Consider the following 23,217-nt stretch of genomic DNA (forward strand, 5'->3'; position numbering starts at 1 on the left):
ATCTTCTATAAATTGATAATGTATAAAGTATTATTTGGAGAATACTAATAATAAAAAAAATCAAAATATATTCTATCTACTCTATATTCTCTCAATCTATATGGAAGCATAGCTTGCAATTATTAGCTTTTTTTTTCTAGTTCTTTACTCATTCCCCTATTTCTTCCTATTTTCCCAACTACAGTAATCACTAAAATGCCACGTCTGACATTTCATGAGAATTTGTTGTTAGTCATATAAACGTTTAACTTATTTAAATGACAAAATAAATGAAGATTAGTGGAAGTAAAAAATCGATAAATACCTCTTGTCGTTACTTAATTTGAACAATTGGCTTACTTTCCTCTCTGTGTTGGATTCTTCTTACCACTCAAGAACCTTATACAATGGAGCAATGTATTGAAAGAGATTTTTGTGTTTAGGGACCCAACAAACCTGTTTCTATTTATAGACATTTTTCATCAAAAACATTATGTGCAATTAATGAGCAATTCAATTTTATAACGTTTTTCTCATTAAAAAATGTAACAAAAATATTTAGTTCTGTAAAATTTTTCTCATTAAGAAAATGTAACGGAAATACTCTATGAAAAATTTATGGATTTGAGTTATTACATGGACCATTAAGGAAAAAATAACTTTATTCTCCCACTTAGTCCATATATCTCATTAATAATACCAAATTTTATGAATCTTTTCTCTTAAGAAAAGAAGAAAAATACATGAATCATGGCAATAAGTTGTGACATCCCAGGTGCCAGTTAAGGCAATTGGGTGTCAGATATAGATTCAGAATAACGAGTGCATGATAATATTTATGAAGCGAAATCAAGACCTTAACAAATCCCTTACAGATACAGATATATAGTTCTAAATACATACATCACTGATGCCAGAAGTAGCTACAAAATACAAAATATCAGGGCCACTTATTTCATTATGCTACTAGAATTCATCTGAATGTGGGAACAGACATGCATTCAGACTTGTGGATCCATGAGATTCTCATAGACTTTCAAGGGTAGGTTTGTCTGTGGTTCCTCATTTTCTTCCTCATCTAGGGGGGAATGAAAATAATGAGTTTCATATGCTCAGTAAGGAAAACAATATTAAATTAATATCTTAAGATTTCAAAAATTTATTATTTTATCTTACCGTTTATCTTTCTCGTTTACCTAACTCATCATTAGGAAAAATATTTATTTGAATATCAAAAATAGTACGTCAATACAAAAAATTAAATATACATATATCATGCCAAATAATATAAAAATTCAAATAAATCATGAAATACTCAGATATTTCGTGTCATGCTTCACGAAGTCATTACAAACTTTTATCTCTGAAGGTAGATACAGATACAGATTTTCAACTGCCCAAGTGGAATGAGCAGATTATATACAGATACGACAATTTGCTCAGACCCATTCTCGGCTGGCCAAACTATGGTACGATCTATGACCACGGTTATACCAATCATAGTGGTTTTATCATATAATCTATAGTCACGACATTACTTAGCCACAGGTGACCCCTGCAGATAGTGTGATACCACTCTCGTTAGAGGACATGCTATCATCCACTAGGAGTGGTCCTCTTACATCTTTTCAGACCAGATAGGGGATGGAGAAATAGATACCCTTCATAAATAAAAAGCCTAACGAGACACTTAATGCAATATGCATATCAGTACAGATACATTTCGGACCATATAGGTTTCATTCCAATTTTATCTTTATCTTTTTTTTTTTTTTTTTACTTTTAGTATCATAGATTACATATTACATTTATTATATGCAAATTCATCAAGTATCAGTAAATCACATAGCATACTTGAAAATTAAAACAATTCGACTCATTTGAATACAGAGGCAAGCAAAACAGGCAAAATAACTATCATATTAAATTTTCTTATATAAAAATACTCCTTAAGACATCGAAAGTAACACTAAATTCCTTGCCGAAACCTCGATGTTTTCTCCTTCACTATTTTTCTTTCTTTTTTTTTTCACTATTTTACTATTTCACTCTCTCTCTCTCTCTCTCTCTCTCTCTCTCTCTCTCTCTCTTTCTCTCTATCTTTTTAAATCTATGAAAAATAGAAGAAATGGAAGTGTGGAGAGGAAGGGAAGGGGAAGGGCAATTTATAGAATTTTAGAACCATTTAATTTGCACCAAGTGGCGAAATTCGAAAAAAGAGAGGAGGAAAAGATTCTTGGCACTAAAAATGAGGGAGGAAAATTTCCTCCACTAGCGCCTCCCATGGCAGTGACGGAGCTCTACCCAAGGTGGCAGAGCCCAGCCGGTGCACTGCAGGCTAGCCTGCAGATGCATAGGCCTGCTGCCGCGCGCACAGGGCCTAGGTGTATTGGGCGCTGCGCGCATAGGCCTACTGCACACAAGCCCCAGGCACAAAGGGCCTGTTCACGCAGGGCTACAGCGCGAACGGTGCGCGCACAGTGTGCGGTGCCAGTCTATGCGTAAAGTGACACGTGGATGGTCCGCCTACATGCGCAGGCCCTAACCCCACGCCGTGCACGCAGAGGGGACATGTGCACAGCGTGCGTACATGTGGAGGGGACGTGTGCGTTGTGCGCACATCCCATGCATGCTGGTGTGTGGATGGGATATACACGCTGTGCGCATGCCCTGCGGCCACTGTGCGTGCATGCGCGCGCGCACAGTGCCTAGCACCCATGCGTGCAAACTTGTTTCCCTGCGGGATTTTTTTCCGCAAGTTGGTTTTCTCCTGTTTTACCATTTTCTGATTTTTTTTCTAATTTTTTCTTTTTGAAATAAAACAAAATAATGTTAAATAAATAAAAATAAAAATAATAATAAAATTAATAAAATAAATAAAAATAGATTAAAATCACGGATCTTAAAAATGGGGTAAATTAATTTAAATTTAGAGCGGCTGAAGGCTCGAATAAATAAAGTTTCCAAATCATTTTAGCACAGAGATGAACGGGGTGTTACATAAGTCCTCTAAAAATCAAGTGTTATCTTCTATGTATCACTACGCATTTTACTTCTTTAATTTTGTCCATTATTACTTAATGAATAAATCTTATATTTATTATATGTCTAAACTTTAACGATATTTCTCAAAATAAACAAATAAATATGCACACAAGAATACCGAAATGAGAAATATCACAAATAAATAGAGTTTCATTCGCTTTTATAATGAAATCTACATAGTGGAACTAAGTCCCATCTTGACCACTTGATCTTTAAATTTCAATGGTGGCATACTTTTACTAAAAGGATCAACTATCATCAATTCAATTGTAACGTGTTCTATGATCATTTTCTTATCTTTAACATGTTTTCTTATGGTTAAGTACTTAATTTTGATGCGTTTACTTCGACTACAACTTTTGTTATTTTTAACCATGAAGGCAACAGCTGAATTGTTACAATATATTCTCGATGACCTAGAAATTAAATCAATGATTCTAAGCTCATAAATAAAACTCTTTAACCACATTTCATGTGAGGTAGCCTCAAAACACGAAACGAACTCAACCTCCATAGTGGAAGTAGCAGTCAAGGTTTGTTTAGCATTCCTCCAAGCTATAACTTCAGATGTTGATTTTTATGAATTAACTCAGCCAGCAAAGTCTAAATAAGAGTAGCCAATCACCTCCAAGTTATCAGTTCGTCTATATATAAACATATAACCTTTTATTCCTTGAAGATATCTCATAACTTTCTTTGTAACTCCCCAGTGGTCAATACTTGGATTACTCTAATATATCTTCCTAATATTCTAACAACAAATGCAATGTCAGGTCTTGTGCAAACCTGAACATACATTAGGCTTTTAGAAACTGAAGCATATAGAATGTTCTTCATTTGTTCCCTCTTTAAATCGTTTTTCAGGCATTGGTTCAAATTAAACTTATCACCCTTCATAATGAGAGTTATACTTGGTGAACAATCTTTTATCCAAAATCTCTATAAAATTTTATTAATATAGGTTTCTTGAGACAGGCCTATAATGCATCGATTTCTATCTTTATGAATCTTAATGCCTATAACATAGAATGCATGATCCATATCTTTCATATCAAAATTTTTATAGAGAAATTGTTTCACCTCATACAACATTCCCTTATCATTACTTGCAAATAAAATATCATCCATATAAGGAAACAATTTTGTTCCCATTGATCTTTGGTATATACACTGATCCAAATGTTCTCTATAAAACCAAATGAAGAAATAACATCATGAAATTTCAAATACCACTAACAAGAGGCATGTTTCAATCCATATATGGATTTCTTTAACTTGCACACTAAGTGTTCACCATCACTAAAGGAGAATCCTTCTAGTTGTTTCATGTAAACCTCTTCCTTTATATCACCATTAAGGAATGTTGTTTTCACATCCATTTATTACAGCGCTAGGTCAAAATGAGTTATTAATTTCAACATAATTCATAAGGAATCTTTTTTAGATACATGAGAAAATGTCTCTATGTAGTCAATTCCTTCCTTTTTAGTGAATCCTTTTATAACGAGATGGGTCTTATATCTTTCAATGTTGCCTAATGAGTCTTTCTTTATTTTAAAGACTCATTTGTAGCCAATTACTTTCGCACCATTAGGAAACTCAACAAGATCACACACCTCTTTACTCTTCATGTAATCCATTTTATCTTTCATGGCATTAAACTATAATTTTGACTCTCTACAACTCATGGCTTGTGAAAATGACTCAAGATCATTTTTTGTTCCATATTATAGTCAGACTCTTATAGATACACAATGTAATCACTAGAAATTGCTAACTTTCTCTCTTTAGTAAATCTTCTTAATGTTGCAACAACAGGATCTTGAGGATTCTGTTATTGTTCAACTCGTTGTTCAGGGTTTTCTGGCATCTCTTGGACAATTTGATATACCGGAATCTTGTCAGCATCTTGTGGAACTTTAACAATTGGTTGCTCAACACCTGTTTGTTCTTCAAGGGTGCTATGAATGATGACCAACCTATCTCCTGAAGTGGAAGGTTGATCTCTCACAGAAACTATATTCTGAAATTGATCGCTCCTAATTAAGTCATTCTAAAAATATTTTACATTTATTGACTCCACAATCCTAGTGCTGTGAGATGGAAAATAGAATCTATATCATTTGGATCTTTCAACATATCCAATGAAATACCCACTAATGGTTCTCTGAGTCCTTTTTTTTTTTGAATTATAAACTCTTACTTCATAGACATTTCCATATGCGTATATGTTGTAAACTTAGTTTCTAACTATTGAATAACTCAAATTGTGTCTTTGGGACAGTTTTTGTTGGAACTTAGTTTAATATATACACCACTGTCTCAAGAGATTTGGTGTGCTATATTTTTATCATATTTTTTGTGCTCTTATTACTTAAATTTGTACAAAATTAGAATGCATTTGGAGTCACAAAATCAAGTTACAAGCAGAACCGTGATGCAGATGCTTTGATGAAAAAAAGAGAAAAAAAAAGGCTGAAAAAAAAAAAGAGAAAATGAAGAAATTGACCCAAACCAGCGACAGTAGCCTAGGCCCAGATCTGCAAACCAGCCCAGCAAAACTTAATAAAATATGTTTTTTTTTTAAAAAAAAAGAAGAAAATGTATATATATATGTATATATATATACATATATATATATGTAGAAACATAAAGAGGTAGGGGAGGCCTCTGAAAAGGAAAAGAGTTGATGAGGAAATAAAAAAAAGAGTTGAAGAGGAAATAGGCCTCTGAAAAAGAAAAAGAGCTGAAGAAGAAATAAAAAAAAAAGAAGAAGAGTTGTAGAGGAAAGAGGACGCTGAAAAGGGTGGAAAAGGTGTGCGAAATAGGATCTCTTCTCTTCTTTTCACATATAAAAAAGGGGTAACAGAGGTGGAGAGGGCAGTAACTAGCAGACGGGAAAAAAAAAGAAAAAAAAGAGAAAAAAGTTGCAGAGACATGGAGAGAGAGAGAGAGAGAGAGACAGGAGCTAGAGAGAGAAAGCAGATTTCAAATATGCAAAACTTGTAGAAGCTAGAGCAAAACTAGTTGTCGAATTGGTGGAGAATCCCAAGCACAAGTAGAAGGTGGAGCTTGACAGAGGGTAAATCCTGACGGCGAGTTTGGAGAAAGCAGGACGACTGTTGATTGAAGAGCAGAAGGATGATCAAAGCAGAGAGTTTAAAAGGGAGAGAAACTAATCAACTTTTAATATATTTTTATTTAGATAGAAATTTTAAGAATTTTTGGAACTTGAATGTTTGAATTTTTTTTTATAAATTTATTCTTGATTATTACATGATTATTTTTCTCTCAAATATAATTATTATTGTATAATTGAACATGTTTAGCTAAACTTTCTTCACTAGAGTAATTAACGTAGTTTAAATTAAAGGTAAATTTGTGATTTAATTTTTAGCTTTTTTCTTGTTATAATTTAACAGTATTGAACTTAATTAAATTGTGAGAATTAATTAGCTCATAACTTTAAATTTGTGATTAATAGTTTTAGAGTAATATGAGTAAAATTTCTTTAATTAGATATATACTATTAAACATTAGTAGAGACTTAAATGAGAGTACTATAGTAGAATTAACATGGATTAATTATATTATTACAGATTTAATTGAATCAAATTAATAATTATTATAAAGGTTAACAATTATTAATTTATAAACCTAGAAAAAATGTTAGGAGGGAAACTGAAAATATGTTAAGATAGTTTGACAATTGTAGATTAGATTAAATCAATTACGAAATTAAAACTCGAATATACCCAAAATTCAGGTGAAATCAATTACTCCTGTTCATCCTCGTTGATAAGTTTTCTTTAGTTTAATTATTTTGCTTTGATTAAGCTGATTTAATTTTTATAAAAATTTAATTTCAATTTCTAAATAATAGTAAAATTTTTTACAAATTTGATACTTGACACCAATTCTTGTGAAACAACACTTTGCTCATTACTTTACTACTTGAATGATTTCATGTACTTATGAATTCGCCCACCAAATTTTTTGGCACTGTTGTCAGAGATTGTTAGTATCAATATTAATACCAAGGGTTCTATTATTAATCTAGATTTTATTTTATTTTTTTAATTTTTAATTTAAGTTTAACTTTTTTATTTTATTTATTTATATATACAAATTTTTAATATTTTTTTATTTTTTTATTTTTAGTTTACTTGCATTTTTTGTTTTTATTTTTTATTTTATTTCATTTTAATTTAATTTATTTATATTTTAATTTATTATTTTTAATTTAACTGTAATTTTTTATTTTGTTTTGTTTATTTTATTTTATTTGAGCGGATCACGAGGTTTTTTTTTTTTGCTTTTAGTTGGTATATGAGTCGATTGAACAACACATAACTGCTTCCTATAAATTCAGAGATTGAAAAGACTTGTAAACAATTAAATCGAGAGAGAAGTGAACGCTTAGCAGTAGAAAGACAAACAAGAGTTAAAATGGATGAACACGAAGAAATTTGATGAACATGAGATGTTTTGAATGAGAATAACAAGAGAACACTCAAAGACTTTGCTACTCTTTCACTTTTAGGAGCTTCATCCAGCATAGTTCTATCGAGTGTCAACGCTAATAACTTCAAGATTAAACCTACCATAATTCAGATGATCCAAACCTCAATTTTACCAAATGATATTATAATGTGCATCTATTTAATTTTTTAGAAATTTGTGATACTTTCAAACAAAATAGTGTTTCTAATGATGCAATTAAACTTAGACTTTTTCCTTTTTCTTTAAGAGATAAAGCTAAGAATTGGTTGCATTTTCTTTTTGCAGGTACAGTTACTACATGGGAAGATCTACCTCAAAACTTTTTGGCTAAATTTTTTCCACCAATTAAGACAATAATGATGAAAAACGACATCACAAGTTTCTATCAAATGGATGGAGATATATTGTATGAGGCATGGGAACGATTCAAGGAGTTGATTATAAGATGTCTTCATCATGGGTTGCCTAAGTGGTTGTTGGTCCAAACTTTTTATAACGAATTGAGCCAACAAATCAGGGTCACAATCGATACAGCTGCTGGAGGTGCTTTGATGGGGAAGTCTACGGATGATGCTTATGAGCTATTAGAAGAGATGGCCATGAACTACTATCAATGGCCAACAGAAAGACTTTAACCCAAGAAAAATACTAGAATATATGATATTAATGCTTTAACTGCTCTTAACGTAAAAATTGATTTTTTTTTTAAGAAAATTGATCAAAAGAGTATTAATGATGTTAATTCTCATGTGCAGGGTTTATTTGAAGATCCTTTTCAAGGGCATGAAGCAGAACAAGTAAGTTTTGTAGCTAGGCAGGGCAAGGCAGGACACCATACAATCCATTCTCTAATACATAAAATCATGGGATGAGAAATCATCTAAATTTTTCATGGAAGAATCAACAGAATATGGTCAGGCCTCTCCCAGGATTTCAGCTTCAAGAAAAGAAGCAGTCACTTGAAGATATGATTGCAGTCATTCATAAAAATACAATAGAGTTTGCAACAAAAATTGAATTAGCCATTCAGAATCAATAATTAATATTGCGAAACTAGTAAGCTTCGATCAAGAACCTAGAGATCCAGATAGGCAATTAACAAGCATGATCAACAGAAGAATTCAAGGTACCTTACCAAGTAACACAACGACAAATCCAAAAAAAAGGCCAAGGCAATTACCTTGAGTATTATAAAACATTAGTAGATACAAGAAAGGAGGAAGCAACTACAGTGGTAAAGGTAGAGAAAGAGAAGGAAGAACAAGAATAAGAGAGGAAACAAGTAGTGGTCAAACCCTATGTGCCACCAGTTCCATTTCTACTGCACTTAAACAACATAATGAAGATAAGAATTTCCTTAAATTTTTTTATATATTTTAAAAATACTTCACATTGATATTCCTTTTGTAGAGGCTTTTACTCAAATGCCAAGTTATGCAAAGTTTCTTAAGTAGATTTTAGCAAAGAAGAAGAGCTTGGAAGACCATGAGACTGTTATTCTCATAGAGGAATATAGGGCCATCATTCATAATAAGCTCCCTTATAAAGTGAAAGATCCAAGGAGTTTTAATATACCTTGTAATATTGGAAATTTTGATTTTAATAAAGCTCTTTGTGATCTTGGTGTTAGTAATAACTTAATGCTTATTCTATGTTCAAAAAATTAGGTATTGGCAAGGTGAAGCCCACAATAATGTCATTGCAGTTAGTAAATAGATTAGTGAGATACCCTTTGTGAATAGTAGATGATGTGCGAGTAAAGGTGGAGAACTTCATATTCCTCATCAACTTTGTGGTGCTAGACATGGAAGTTGATAGAGAAGTTCCCCTCACACTTAGAAGACCTTTCCTTACAACGGGTAAGACATTAATCGATGTGTATGACAGTAAGTTAATGTTGCGAGCTGGGGGTGAACAAGTAACTTTTAATATTTTTAATACCTCAAAATTTCCTTTGAATACTGATGAAAGCTTTAATATTGATATAATTGATGAGTGTGTGTCCAAAAATCGCACCAAGATAAGAAAAGACCTTGATGGCAAGGAAGTAGCTAATTCAAATGAAGAGAATGGGCAAGAAGAGGATGATGTAATATAGGAGAAGTTGGAAATAAGTATGTACACCAAGAAACCTTCCATTGAGGAGCCACCCAAACTTGAGCTAAAATAGTTACCTTCACACCTAATGTATGCATATTTGGGTAAGAACTCCATTCTTCTTGTGATTTTTTCTGAGTCTTTAGATAAAAAAACAAGAAGAAGCTTTATTGTGTGTGCTTAGGAAAAGAATTAGGGCCATAGGTTAGGGTATAAATGATATAAAAAGTATTAGTTCGCTGTACATGCACAAAAATTTAATGGAAAATAACTATAAACCTTCTATTGAGTATCAATGTAGGTTAAATCCTCATATGAAAGATGTAGTGAAGGCTGAAGTGATTAAACTCTTGGATGTAGGGATTATTTACCCTATTTTAGATAGTGAGTGGGTAGGCCCTGTACATATAGTACCTAAAAAAGGGGGCATGATTGTATTCACCAATGAAAAAAAATGAATTGATCCCAACTAGGATGGTTACAGGATGGCGTGTGTGCATAGACTATAAAAAGCTAAATGAAGCCACCCGGAAGGACCACTTCCCTTTACCCTTTATAGACCAAATATTAGAGCGATTAGCAGGCTATGCTTACTATTATTTTTTAGATGGTTATTCAGGGTATTACCCAATTCCGATTGCACTTGAGGACCGAAAAAATACTATCTTTACATATCCATATGGTACCTTTATATATCGAAGGATGCCATTTGGATTATGTAACGCACCCGTGACTTTTCAAAGGTGCATGATATCCATATTTCATTATATGATTGAGGTATTTATGGATTATTTTTCTATTTTTGGTTCTTCTCTTGATTTATATCTTGCTAATCTTGATAGAGTATTGCAACGATATGAAGAAGTTAATTTGGTACTGAATTGCAAAAAATGCCACTTTATGGTACAAAAAGGTATTGTATTAAAGCATACAATTTCCAAGAGTAGAATAAAGGTGGAAGAGCCAAGATTGAAGTCATTGAGAGATTTCCACCACCTACTTCTGTGAAGGGTGTGAGGAGCTTCCATGGGCATGCGGGCTTTTATTGATGATTCATAAAGGATTTTTCAAAAATTACTAAACTCTTGTGTCAATTACTTATTAAAGATGCACCATTTGATTTTAACGAAGAATGTTTATGTGTTTTTGACAGGTTGAAAAAAGAACTCATTTCAGCTTCAATTATTGTAGCACTAGATTGGTCCTTGCCATTTGAGTTGATATGTGATGCTAGCGATTATGCTATTGGTGCTATGTTTGGTCAACTAAAGGACAAGAAGTTGCGGATGTTAAACGATGTGCAACTTAACTATGCCACAACTGAAAATGAGCTTCTTGCTATAGTTTTTGCTTTTGGTAAATTTAGATCATATCTCATTGGAGTTAAAACTATAAGTTTTACTGATCATTCTACAATTAAATACCTCCTTATAAAAAAATATGCTAAACCTCATCTAACACATTGGGTTTTATTGTTGTAGGACTTTAATATTGAAATTAAAGACAAGCAAAGAGCAGAGAACTTAATAACAGATCAGTTATCGCAATTGGAGAGGGCCAAGGCCGAGAAGGATTAGGTGGACATCAACGAGTCTTTTCCCGATGAACAACTTTTTGCTATGATGATAGCTCAAGCCCCATGGTATGCAGACATTGTGAACTACTTGCAGTGTAATATAATTCCTCCTAAGTTTTCATATCAACAAAAAAAATTATTCTTTTTGATATAAAATACTATTATTGGGAAGAATCATATTTATATAAATATTGTGCATACCAAGTTATAAGGAAATGTGTTCAGGATATTTTGATGCATTGCCATTCATTGGCATGTGAATGAGATTTTAGGGCAAATAAAACTACAACAAAAATACTCAAATGTGGATTCTATTGGCCATCCATATTTAATGATGCTACTGTCTATGTGGCTTCATGTGATAGATGTCAAAGGATGGACAACTTCTCAAAAAGGAAGGAGATGTCGCTAACAAATATTTTAGAGGTTGAATTGTTTAATGTATGGGGAATTGATTTCATGGGACCTTTTCCTCCATCCTTTGGGAATTTGTACATTCTGGTGGTGGTTGATTATGTTTCTAAATGGGTAGAAGTTGTTCCCCTTTACAATAATGATGCCAAGAGTGTGATAAATTTCCTTAGAAATAATATATTCACAAGATTCAGCATACCTCAAGCAATCATCAGTGATGGAGTTAAGTATTTTTATAACCATTATTTAGATAACTTATTAGCTAAATATGGTGTTACTCATCATATAGGTACCCCTTACCATCCTCAAATAAGCGGTCAAATGGAGATCTCTAATAGGAAAATCAAGCGCATCTTGGAAGCAATTATAAATAGAGTGAGGAAAGATTGGTCAAAGAAGCTAGATGATGTATTATGGGCATACAAGGCTGCATTTAAAACATCGATTGCTATATTTCCCTATCGTCTAGTATATGGAAAAACATGTCATCTTTTGGTGGAACTCAAACATATGGCTTATTGGGCTATGAAGTTGTTGAATTTCAATTCCAAGGATATGAGTGACAAGTGCTTATTGTAGTTAAATGCCTTGGAAGAATTTAGACTGCATGCCTATGAGAATGTGAAAATCTATAAAGAGCGAACCAAAAGTTGGCCTGATAAACACATTAAAAGGCAAGAATTACAAGTTGGTCAACAAGGCTCTCTATAATACATGCCTTCGATTATTTTTAGGAAAGTTAAATCCCGTTAGACAAGACCCTTCAGCATCACTAAGGTGTTCCCTTATGGAACTATTGAGCTTCAATAAAAAGAGTAGAAGTTTAAGGTTAATGGTCAACATGTGTAGCTGTATTTGGGATGAGATTTTGAGAAGTTGAAGTCTGTCTTAGTTCTCACTTGAGTCATTTGTTGTAAAGTCGAGCTAACGATTATAAACAAAACGCTGATTGAGAGACAACCCAATATAGATAGTATTAAATAGATAAGTACAATTTTTTTTAAATTTTTTTAATTTAATAGAATCCTAGTTTTTCTTGTTCATTTATTTTTATTTTATTGATTTATTTGTCTTTCTTTCTTTGTACCTCTCTTTTTTACTTTATAATTTTTTTACTAACACTTATGGATTCTTAATTGTGGTCTAGCCAATATGATTTCTGATGTTAATGATATCTACTTTAGATTAAAACAGCTCTCAGGGCAAAATTCTAGTGATCACTTTTGGAGCAGGCTACATGGATACCACATAAGGGGAGTATTTCATTTCTTCACTATTTTATTTTTATTTTCTTCGACATAATGTGTTAATAAACAGTGAGGACACTGTTCATAGTAAGTTTGGGGATATTAGGTATTTAAAGTTTATATTGCCATTTTTTGAAATTTATATATTTTTATACACTAAAAGGCTAAACTTTTCACCATTAGTAGTCAGTGAAGCAGGATGGAATTGAGATTTTATCCTGACTAAGATTGTAGCTACTTTGAAAAGAAAATAAGACATATTTGCAAATAATAATTAGATTAATTAGTAATTTTTTTCCTTAGCTTAATCGGTATAAGGACAATTGCATAGGAACATAATCTAGAGCTTAACACTTGTGACATAGAAATTGTGAGTTTGATTTTTATCTTTTAGCTAGTCCTAAATTAATGTTTGAGTGAATGAAACAAATCAGCTAGCATGTTTTCGGTGAGATAGAATGTAAAACACACTCATTCAAAAAAAGTAATAATAATAATAATAAATACTTTAAGTGAAAAGGTGAGATGGAGCGTAAAATGCACTCACTAACAAAAATACGTTTGGGATAAAAGTGTGAGATGGAGCGTAAAACACACTCACAATGAAAGAAATTATGAAAATATACATATAGTAAATAGTGTTAAGTTCACTATTTTGGTTGAAGTAGTAAAAAGGTAAGGTTAAACAAAGCATAATTTATGAATCAAGGGTACTTATGTATTGAAATTATGCAAATTTTATTGAGGGATATAAGAGTAAATTGTATATTTATATTTTGCAACATTCCTCTTGAATTTTCAATTGAACAACAATTTCAAAAAATGAATAGGATTTCAATATTAATCAAGATGAATAGATGAATGCGGTGGAAGAGTTTGATTTTAAGTATTTCTTTTTTATCTTTTGCTTGAGGACAAGCAAAATATTTAAGTTTGGCAGTATTTGAGATGCTATATTTTTATCATATTTTTTTTGCTCTTATTACTTAAATTTGTTCAAAATTAGAATGTATTTGGAGTTACAAAATCAAGTTACAATCAAAATTGTGATGCAGGTGCTTTGATGAAGAAAAGAGAAAAAGAAAGGTTGAAAAGAAAAGAAGAGAAGATGAAGAAATCGGCCCAATCCAACAACAACAGCCCAAGCCTACATTTGTAAACCAACCCAGTGACACTCAATAAAACATATTGTTTTGGGAAAAAAAAGAAAAAGAAAAAAATATATGTATGTATAGATATATGCAAAAATATAAAGAGGCGGTGGAGGCCTCTGAAAAGGAAAAGGGCTTATGAGGAAATAAAAAAAAAAGAGTTAGAAGAGGAAAGAGGACACTGAAAAGGGAATAAAAGGCGTGCGAAATATGATCTCTTATCTTCCTTTCGCATATAAAAAAGGAGTAACAAATAGGGAGAAGGTAGTAGCTAACAGAAGGAAATAAAAAAAAAAAAGAAAAAAATAAAGAAGCTTACAGAGACAAAGAGAAAGATTGAAGGGAGCTAGAGAGAGAAAGCATATTTCAAATATGCAAAACTTGCAAAAGTGAAACAAGAACTAGTTGTCGGATTGGTGGAGAATCCTGAGCGCGAGTAGAAGGTGGAGCTTGACAGAGGGTAGATCCCGACGGTGAGTTTGGAGAAACCTAGAGTGCCCCTGATTGGAGAGCAGAAGGACGAGCAAAACAGTGGGTCTGAAAGGGAAAGAAAATGATCAAATATTTTAGATAGAATTTTAAGAATTTTTGGAACTTGAATGCTTGAATTTTTTTTATAAATTTATTCTCTATTATTACATGATTATTTTTCTCTCATATATTATTATTATTGCTCAATCCACCATGTGTGGTTAAACTTTCTTCACTAGAGTAATTGATGTAGCCTGAATCAAAAGTAAATTTGTGATTTAATTTTTAACTTTCTTTTGATTGCAATTTAGCTATTGAACTTAATTGGCTAGCTCAAAGTTTTATTTGTAATTGATAGTTTTAGAGTAACGTGAGTGACATTCCATTAATTAGACATATGTTGTTAAGTTTAATAGAGACTTGAACGGGACTAATATAGTCGAATTAACATGGATTAATCGTATTATCACAGATTTAATTAAATCAAATTAATAATTGTTATAAAAGGTTCAAAGTTGTTAATTTATAAATTTAGGGAATGCTGGAAGGAAAACCGAAAGTATATTAGGATAGTTCGACAATTACGGACTAGATTAAATTGATTGTAAAACTAAAACTTGAATATACTCAAGATTCATGTGAAATCAATTACTCTTGTGCATTCCTGTTGGTAAGTTTTCTTAAATTTAATTATTTTACTTTGATTAAGTTGAATTAATTTTTATAAAAATTTAATTTCGATTTCTAGATAATAGTATATTTTTTTACAAATTTGATACTTGATACACAATTCCTATGAGACGATACTCTAATCATCACTTTATTATTTGAACGATTTCTTGCACTTACGAATTCGCCCACCAAGCTTCAATGCATAATGAATTAGGTAGTTTAGAGCTACTAAGCATACTATGTACCATGTCTATTAAAGTTCAGTTCCTTCTTTCTGTTATGCCATTCTGATATAGAGAACCAGACATAGTGTATTGGGCAACTATCCCATTTTCTATAAGAAACTTTACAAATAGACCAAGTGTTTCTCCATCTTCAATGTATCATCTACCATAATACTCTCCACCTCTATCAATCCTCACAATCTTAATTTGTTTCTCGCATTATTTCTCTACTTCAGCCTTGAAAGCTTTAAAGGCATATAAGGCTTCATCTTTATTATGAAGCATATAGAGATACATGTATCATGAGTAGTCATCTATAAAGATGATGAAGTATTTTTGACCATATGCGTCCATGTTTGGACAACAGATATCCGAATGTATGATTTCTAATATATTTGAGCTCCTTTTGTCACATTTCTTTGACTTGTTGGTCTGTTTGCCCTTAATGCAGTCAAACAAGTGCCAAACTTAGTAAAATTCAAAGTTTGAAGTATATTAATCTTTTAATTCTATCAACATAGATGTACTTTAGTTTCTGGTGCCATAAAATAGAAGAGTTCTCGTTCATAACATATTATTTAATACCAGCTTGAACATGCATAACATCATAAGTTATTTCATTTTGTAAACTAAGAGAGAAAAGACTATCAGACAATACACTATTTCCAACAAGTTTAGATTTATGAAATAAATTAAAACGAGTATCTAAAAAATTAAAGGAATATCCAAAAGGTACAAGTCTTAAAACTGAATTCAAATTTCTAGAGAAACTTAAAATATAAAATACTTGTTTTAACTTCAAAATAAAACCACTATTTTAAACCGAATTACATGTTCTTATGGTCTCCATATGTGAATGCATCTTGCAACCTGAATAGGTGCATTGCTCTCTTGCTACTGGTTTCCTAAGCTTTTGTAAACCCTATAAGGAATTTGAAATATAGATTGTAGAACTAGAATCAATCCACCATGTGTTATGACCAACACAAACATATTAGACTCATAACAAACTAATGAGATTTGATTACCTTTCTTCTCAAACCAGTTCTGAAATTTAGCACATCAACTATATTGGCTTGATTTTTCTTCTTTCCTTATGTTGTCGTAAAAACACTTTCTCCTTGTTCCATTATCAACCTCCCTTCCTCTTGAACACATAGGAAAAAAGTTCATTAATTGATCCCTTATCCTTATGCGTGTTGTATGAGATTTTGAAGAGTCCATACTACTGTGAGAGAGTGTTCAAAATATAATGCATGAGGAAAGTATCAAACATCTCAACCTCAAGTTTCTTTAGTTGAGAAGCAATGTCCTTAATCTGCATGATGTGCTCACACACACCTTTCACACTAGTGAGCATTAGGGATGAAAACTTCATAATTAGGGTGCTAGCAAGTGCCTTATTTGAAGCTTCAAATTGTTCATCAATTGCCTTTAGTAATGCCTTGACATCGATACACTGTTTGACAGAACCACGAATATCAGTAATAATTTTATCTTAATGAGCATCACACTGAGGCGGTTAGACCACTCTCACTGCTCATGATCAGCAATTTAAACTGGAGTGCTAGTTTTAGAAATCATTGGTTCATCTTTCCTAATAGTATAGTTGGTGTCCATGCACCCTAAATGAAGGAGAATTTCTTTCATTACAAACCTTATAGTTGTCACCATTTAATTCGAGAATATCAACTTTAATATAAGAGAAATTCGCAAGTTACATAACTGCAAAAATACATGTTTATCATTAATTGGGGTAATTAACAAAAATTATGATTCAGCAATGCAAATCATATAAATAATGAATCTAATGATATAAAAATTACCTGTAGGTTAAATTTTTAATTCAGCTATATTCATACTTTATGATAGAATTATTCATTTTGTTTTATAAATAATTTGATATTTTATCTTTTCCTAATAAAGCTATTAAATTGCTCTCCATAATTCATGTGTGTAAATTATGAAATATTATCTAATACTTTATCCTAATTAATTATGCAAAATATAATTAATTTCCTATGGGATAAATTTATTATATTGACCATAATTAATCATAGTACTATTTATAATTATCTTATGTGATCCTTAAACATGATACATAATTTTATTTAATTAAAGATGTTATGGCTACTCTCCAATTAAATACGATTATGTGAATCACTAGACATTAAATCAAAATTTAATTGCTAATTAATTATTCAATTTATAACTTCTTTATGAGATTTCAATCATAATGTAATTTTATCTAATTAAAGGTGCTATGGCTAGTCTCTAATTAGACAAAATTATATTGATTACTTCTCATGAATTTTATTCAAAATGATTTGTTAAATACATTATGCAACATCATGAATGAAATTATTTACTTTTTCCTAAAATTGTATGCATAGAACAATAAATACATAAAATAAATAAAAAATTTAAGTATATAAACTTAAATATTAATAAAATTAAAATTTTTTAAATTTAAGATCATACTTTAATGAAAATTTACAGAAGACAACAAAATTTGTGAAATTTTCATAAAATGTTAAATTTAAGAAATGCTAATAAATAATGTCAAAACTTTTCCAAAATTACCTCTTTTTTTTTTTGAAAATTTTGGCCATAAAAAATGACATGTCGTTTGGAATAGACTTAAGCCAAAACGACGTGTCATTCGAATGTTGAGTTTGGGTCCCTTGTGCAATAAAATAACGTGTAGCTTTTCCTAAATCCCATGAAAAATGATATGACATTTTTAGCCTCAAGGAACACCAATAACATCATTCCAAATGACATTTTACGCAAACTTTTGTAAACATTCAAACACAAACAAGACAGAGATTATATATAGTTATGATACCAAATCTAAGTCATCTAAACGCTTAACATATTTAAATAACAAAATAAATGAAAATTAATGGAAGCAAAAGATCAATAAATACCTCCCACCATTGCTTAGTTTGAATAGTTGGCTTCTGTTTTCTCTATGTGTTGGATTCTTCTAAGCACTCAAAAACCTCATATGATTGAGCAATGTATTGAAGTAGATTTTTGTGCTTAGGGACCCAACAAAATTGCTTCTATTTATAAACATTTTTCCATCAAAATATTGTGCAATTAATGGGCAATTTAATTTTATAACCTTTTTCATTAAAAAACGTAACGAAAATACTTAATTTTGTAACATTTTTCTCATTAAAAAAATGTAACAAAAGAACTTTATGAAGGATTTATGGATTTGAGTTATTACACGAACCATTGAAGGAAAAATAACTTATATTAGCCATTATCCTAATATAATCCCCTTAGTGTAACCTAGTCAAGAGATAATAAAATCTAGCCTAACTCTCAGTTTTACTTTATCCAAATCACAACGATTCACTTGAATGGTGATGATTTCTTAGATGTTCTTAATTGCTTTATATATATATTCAGAAGTGTGGAAAGGTGGATTATTTAATAGGCGAAAAAGATAGCCCCTGCTGAGGATAATTAGGCCTATACAACATGGGATCCTAAAATTTCAATGGTAATGGAATGACTCATCAATATGAAAAAAGATATTAATGTTAACTACATATGTTATCTAACAGTGTAGGAACTTTGAAATAATGTAAGCCAAATGTATTCGGATTTATGAATAAATATCAAATTTTTTAGTTAACTCCCTAACTTAGAGATATGCGTTAAGAAGAAAATATTGTCTCTATATATTTTAACTCATTAAAGCGCATTAAGATATCCATCTATTTAATACATATGAATAGAAATATGTGAAAGATAGCCATCATTATAAGAAAGTAATTGAAGACAATTGGATTCTTAGCTTCTTTGTTAGCCTCAACATTGAGCTTGATGAGGTAAAGGGGAGAATTGTTAGGAGATAACATCTTCCCTCAATTGGTGAAATTTTTTCAAAGGCAAATAAAAATGATAGTTGAACCAATATGATGCCAAGTAATAAAGGACCAGCAACTACCACTAGAAACATTGTCTTAATGGTTGCCCATGCAAATTCTAACAAGACAATCCCTAATCCAGCTCCTTTATAGTGCAAGCCAAATGATAAACCATGATTTGGTGTTAATGTTGCAACAAACCTTAATAACCAACAACATATATAATATTGATGCGTCTTAGACAACACTAGCAAGTGCACTAGTCGTATCAGTAATAGAGATATGTGAATCTGAGTATCGTCCCACGAAGATCAAATTTTATAAATCAATTATTATACTGAAAACAGTTATTTGAGAAATACTGATCGAATGAAAGTAAATTAAAGTAATTTATAAAACTAAATAAAATTTCAGAAAATTAAACAACCATAGTGAATCAAAGATAATTCAATCAATAAAACAATATTAGAGTTCATAATCTCCCTAAACTTGCTTATATATCAATATTGATAATGAAATCTGAGTTAAGAGTGGCAGATTAATTCTAAAGCCTTATTAACCTTATTAAGGGATATAAGCTTTCATATTTAAATAAAACTCTTATTTAGACACTTTAATAAAAATTTGCATACCTAATTATCTAATCTTATTTAGGAACACGAATACATGCCATAAGTCAATTTTATATTATTTATTCGAAAAAATCTATTATTAAACCTGTTATATAAAATATTAATAATCATGTATTGAAATCTCATTAATTAAAAATCCTAACTTCTCCATCCGACACATCATTAAGGAATTCAATAAACAAAATATCAATACAAGCATTAAACTCAATGAATTTACATAAAACTAACTCAAATATCATTAATCAAAATCAATACCCATCATAGTTTTAGGTTCATATTTTTCCTAACAGAAACAAACTTACTCCATAATTAAATCTAAAAAAAAATAGAAACTAAAAGAAAACATGATAAAATAAAATCAAATTCTAAATTGTATCTTCGTCTTAAGCTTGATATCCTCTTTAATGGAGTTTTGAATCTTCAAGGAAAAAGAAGAAGAAACTCTCTAACTTTAAACAATTTCTCTAAAAGTGTAAAAACCCTTAATACTAATCATATGTCCTACATATACTAGGATAAAAAAACAAAATACCCTAAATACAAATTCTAAGTGAAATAGGAAAGAAAACAAGGCATCCTAAGTAATTTAGGAAAAGTAAAAATTCTACTCTTGTCGTGCATGACCATCTACATGACCGTGCACTTGCTCAGGCGGATTACTGCCTTTAAAATTCTATGTGGCTCACTTTAGGACTGATGTGCATCGCCACTTGCATGAGCATGCATATGCCAGTATAGGTTTATGCCCTTTTGTGCCCTCATCCAAAACTTTCCAAATTCTCCCAAAATCATCTAAAGTTCATAAAATAAACTAAAATGACTAAATAAACTAAAATTAAATGAAAAATAATGAAAATTACTCAAAACTAACAAAAACTCAAGCAAAAACAATCCATATTTTGTATAAAATACACAAATATCAAACCACCCCACACTTTGCTCTTTGCTCGTCCTCGAGTAAAGTTAAAATTAAAGCAAAGTAAATAATCATTTTAACATAACAATTGAACTCCTAAATTCAATAACATAGGTTTCATACTCAACTTCAATCAACAAAATCCCATAGAAACTCAATTAAATAAAAGCTAGAGAATGAAAAAAATTATATTAACATAGAAGAAAAGCCTCATTCATCCATAAGCATACAAGAATTGCAAATCATTAACAATCATGCTCTCTAACCTCCAAAATTGACCCATTTTATTTATTTTGATGTCTTTTTTTTTTAAATTTAGCACCTTATTGGCTTACTAGAGTGTCATCCAACCTTTTGATGCGAAGGAAAACATTAGTGATGCTGGCACCCGATCACTCAGTTAGTTACAACTCTAAGTGGCTACTAGCTCTATTCATAACTACCATTTTATTTTTTGAGATAAATTAATTCACTAAGATGTAAGCCCTCCCTACTAGAGGCAACTACGTTCCTAGGGCTTAAACTTGAAAACTTTAGTTAAGCTAGTATAGCAATGAACTGCTATGTTACACCATTTGGTGGTATAAAATTAAGTGATCAACGGAGCAACTTTTTTATGGTGTTTTTTTTTTAACTTCTTTTTTTTTTTTTTTTTGAGAAAATACGGACAAATAAGAAAGTATAAGGAACACAAAAGTTAGTAAAAAGAAGAACTAATACTACTTAAAATGTTCACAAGGTTAATCTCTATATCAATATAATACAAGAAATTCTAAAACTTTTAAAAAATTTAAATCACTTATAATAAAGATGAAATCCATGGAATGTACTAGATCTACAAGATTGAAATAAAGGATTTTTATTAGTACGTTAAAATTCTCCAACACTTAAGTTTAGCAATTCAACAACAAGCTCAAGCTTGATAAACACAATGCTAAGTATACATGAATTCACAAAATTTTCAATTACCCCACCCCACACTTTTATAATAAGCATTGTCCTCAATACTAAGAAAAATAATCAAATGAGATAATAAAAATTTAAGCATTAGAGTATAGAATACTCCCCTGAAATTTTTTTGTGAAGACAAACTATTTGCAATCACTTCTAATGCGATAGGGAAGAATGTTTTTGGTTATCTTCTTCCATGTAATCATCCAATTTTTGCTCAATTCTATCCAAGCGATCACTGTGGCTATAAAGGATAATTGAAATCTCTTCAAACTTGGAATTTACATTAGTATTTAACATTTCAATTGAAGACAAGATTTGTTTAAGAGAAATAGATGAAGAGGAGGTAGTTGTATCTTTATTTAAATCCTCAATTTGGTAAGTTTGGTGACCATCTGCATCTGGCAAACAATATCAGTCCCCTACTTTGCTACACAAATGCATAGCTCTCAATGCTTCTAAATCTATAAATTAAATGCCTACCGATGGGGTTTTTAACTCAATAATTCCCAAATGATTTGCAATAGCAGTTATCATTCCCCCATCTAATATATCACCTTTTTGATGGTTTGTTAGGGGATAAAATGATATAGGAGAAATGCTCCTCCATTTACCTTTATACCATTTTTCATTCACTAAAGAAAATAAATCAAAATAAGTGACCCTCATTGCTAGTTTCTCTCCCGAAGAAAATGTGGTTGAGCATACGATGGATATACTTGTGTGAAGGTTTAAGAAAACTAGATGCTCAAGATCGGCTAGCTCTAAAATTTTCTACATTAGGTGCATATGTTCTCCATACCTCACTAGGTGAAAAAAATGACTATTCATCACTAGTTGCTTTAAGGTGTTTAAGGCCATCATTCGGGAACCCAAAGACCTTATCTGTTTTTAGTAAAGGAATAGAAAAATTTCTGTTGTACATCCTAAAGTTAATCATATCATGATCATTGCAATTATACACGTTAAGTCGTAATTTAACAATGCTCAAAAATTCTATTATTAATGCATGATATATATGAGGGCTTTTACATGTTGAAAAATCTTATCAATCCTATATTTTCTATCAACACAGAAATCTGATAAAAAATAAATTCAAGTGGTGTAAGGTTTCAAGATGGAGGTAGCTGTTGATGCCAATTGATTGATTTTTTTAGTTTCACACACCTTTCCCGTTGTTCCATATTGATAAATTGAATTAAAGTTGATCCTACTGTGGGCTGGACGGGTGTAGCATTGTCTCTTCCTCTATTTATAAGTTTATGTGCTACTTTCTTCATTTGTTTGGGATGCATGCTTGAAAACTAGTATGGACGAATCTCTGCTACTAAGGTTGTGAATGAACAGAGATTATTTTTAGGCAAATAAAATCGCGAAATCTGTTGAGGTTTGCAATAGGTGAATGAATTGGAATGCGTTGTAAGATGGCAGGGAAATATTGTTTGAATGGTT

General features: G+C 31.1%; 1 protein-coding gene and 1 non-coding gene across 2 annotated transcripts; one reads left to right on the plus strand and one right to left on the minus strand.

The window, feature by feature from the left end:
- Positions 1-7,685: 7,685 nt before the first annotated feature.
- LOC148253009 (uncharacterized) lies at positions 7,686-8,350 on the plus strand (the record flags this gene model as incomplete). Its single annotated transcript, XM_088207950.1, has 1 exon — positions 7,686-8,350. A coding segment is annotated over one exon (477 nt), but the record flags the coding sequence as incomplete, so codon positions are not given.
- LOC148253010 (small nucleolar RNA R71) lies at positions 7,884-7,990 on the minus strand. Its single transcript, XR_015813766.1, has one exon. It is a non-coding gene; the product is annotated as a small nucleolar RNA R71 (small nucleolar RNA).
- Positions 8,351-23,217: the final 14,867 nt, after the last annotated feature.

Source organism: Carica papaya, chromosome 7, assembly GCF_054855325.1.
Source record: "Carica papaya isolate Zhongbai chromosome 7, ASM5485532v1, whole genome shotgun sequence".
Lineage (NCBI taxonomy): Eukaryota > Viridiplantae > Streptophyta > Magnoliopsida > Brassicales > Caricaceae > Carica > Carica papaya.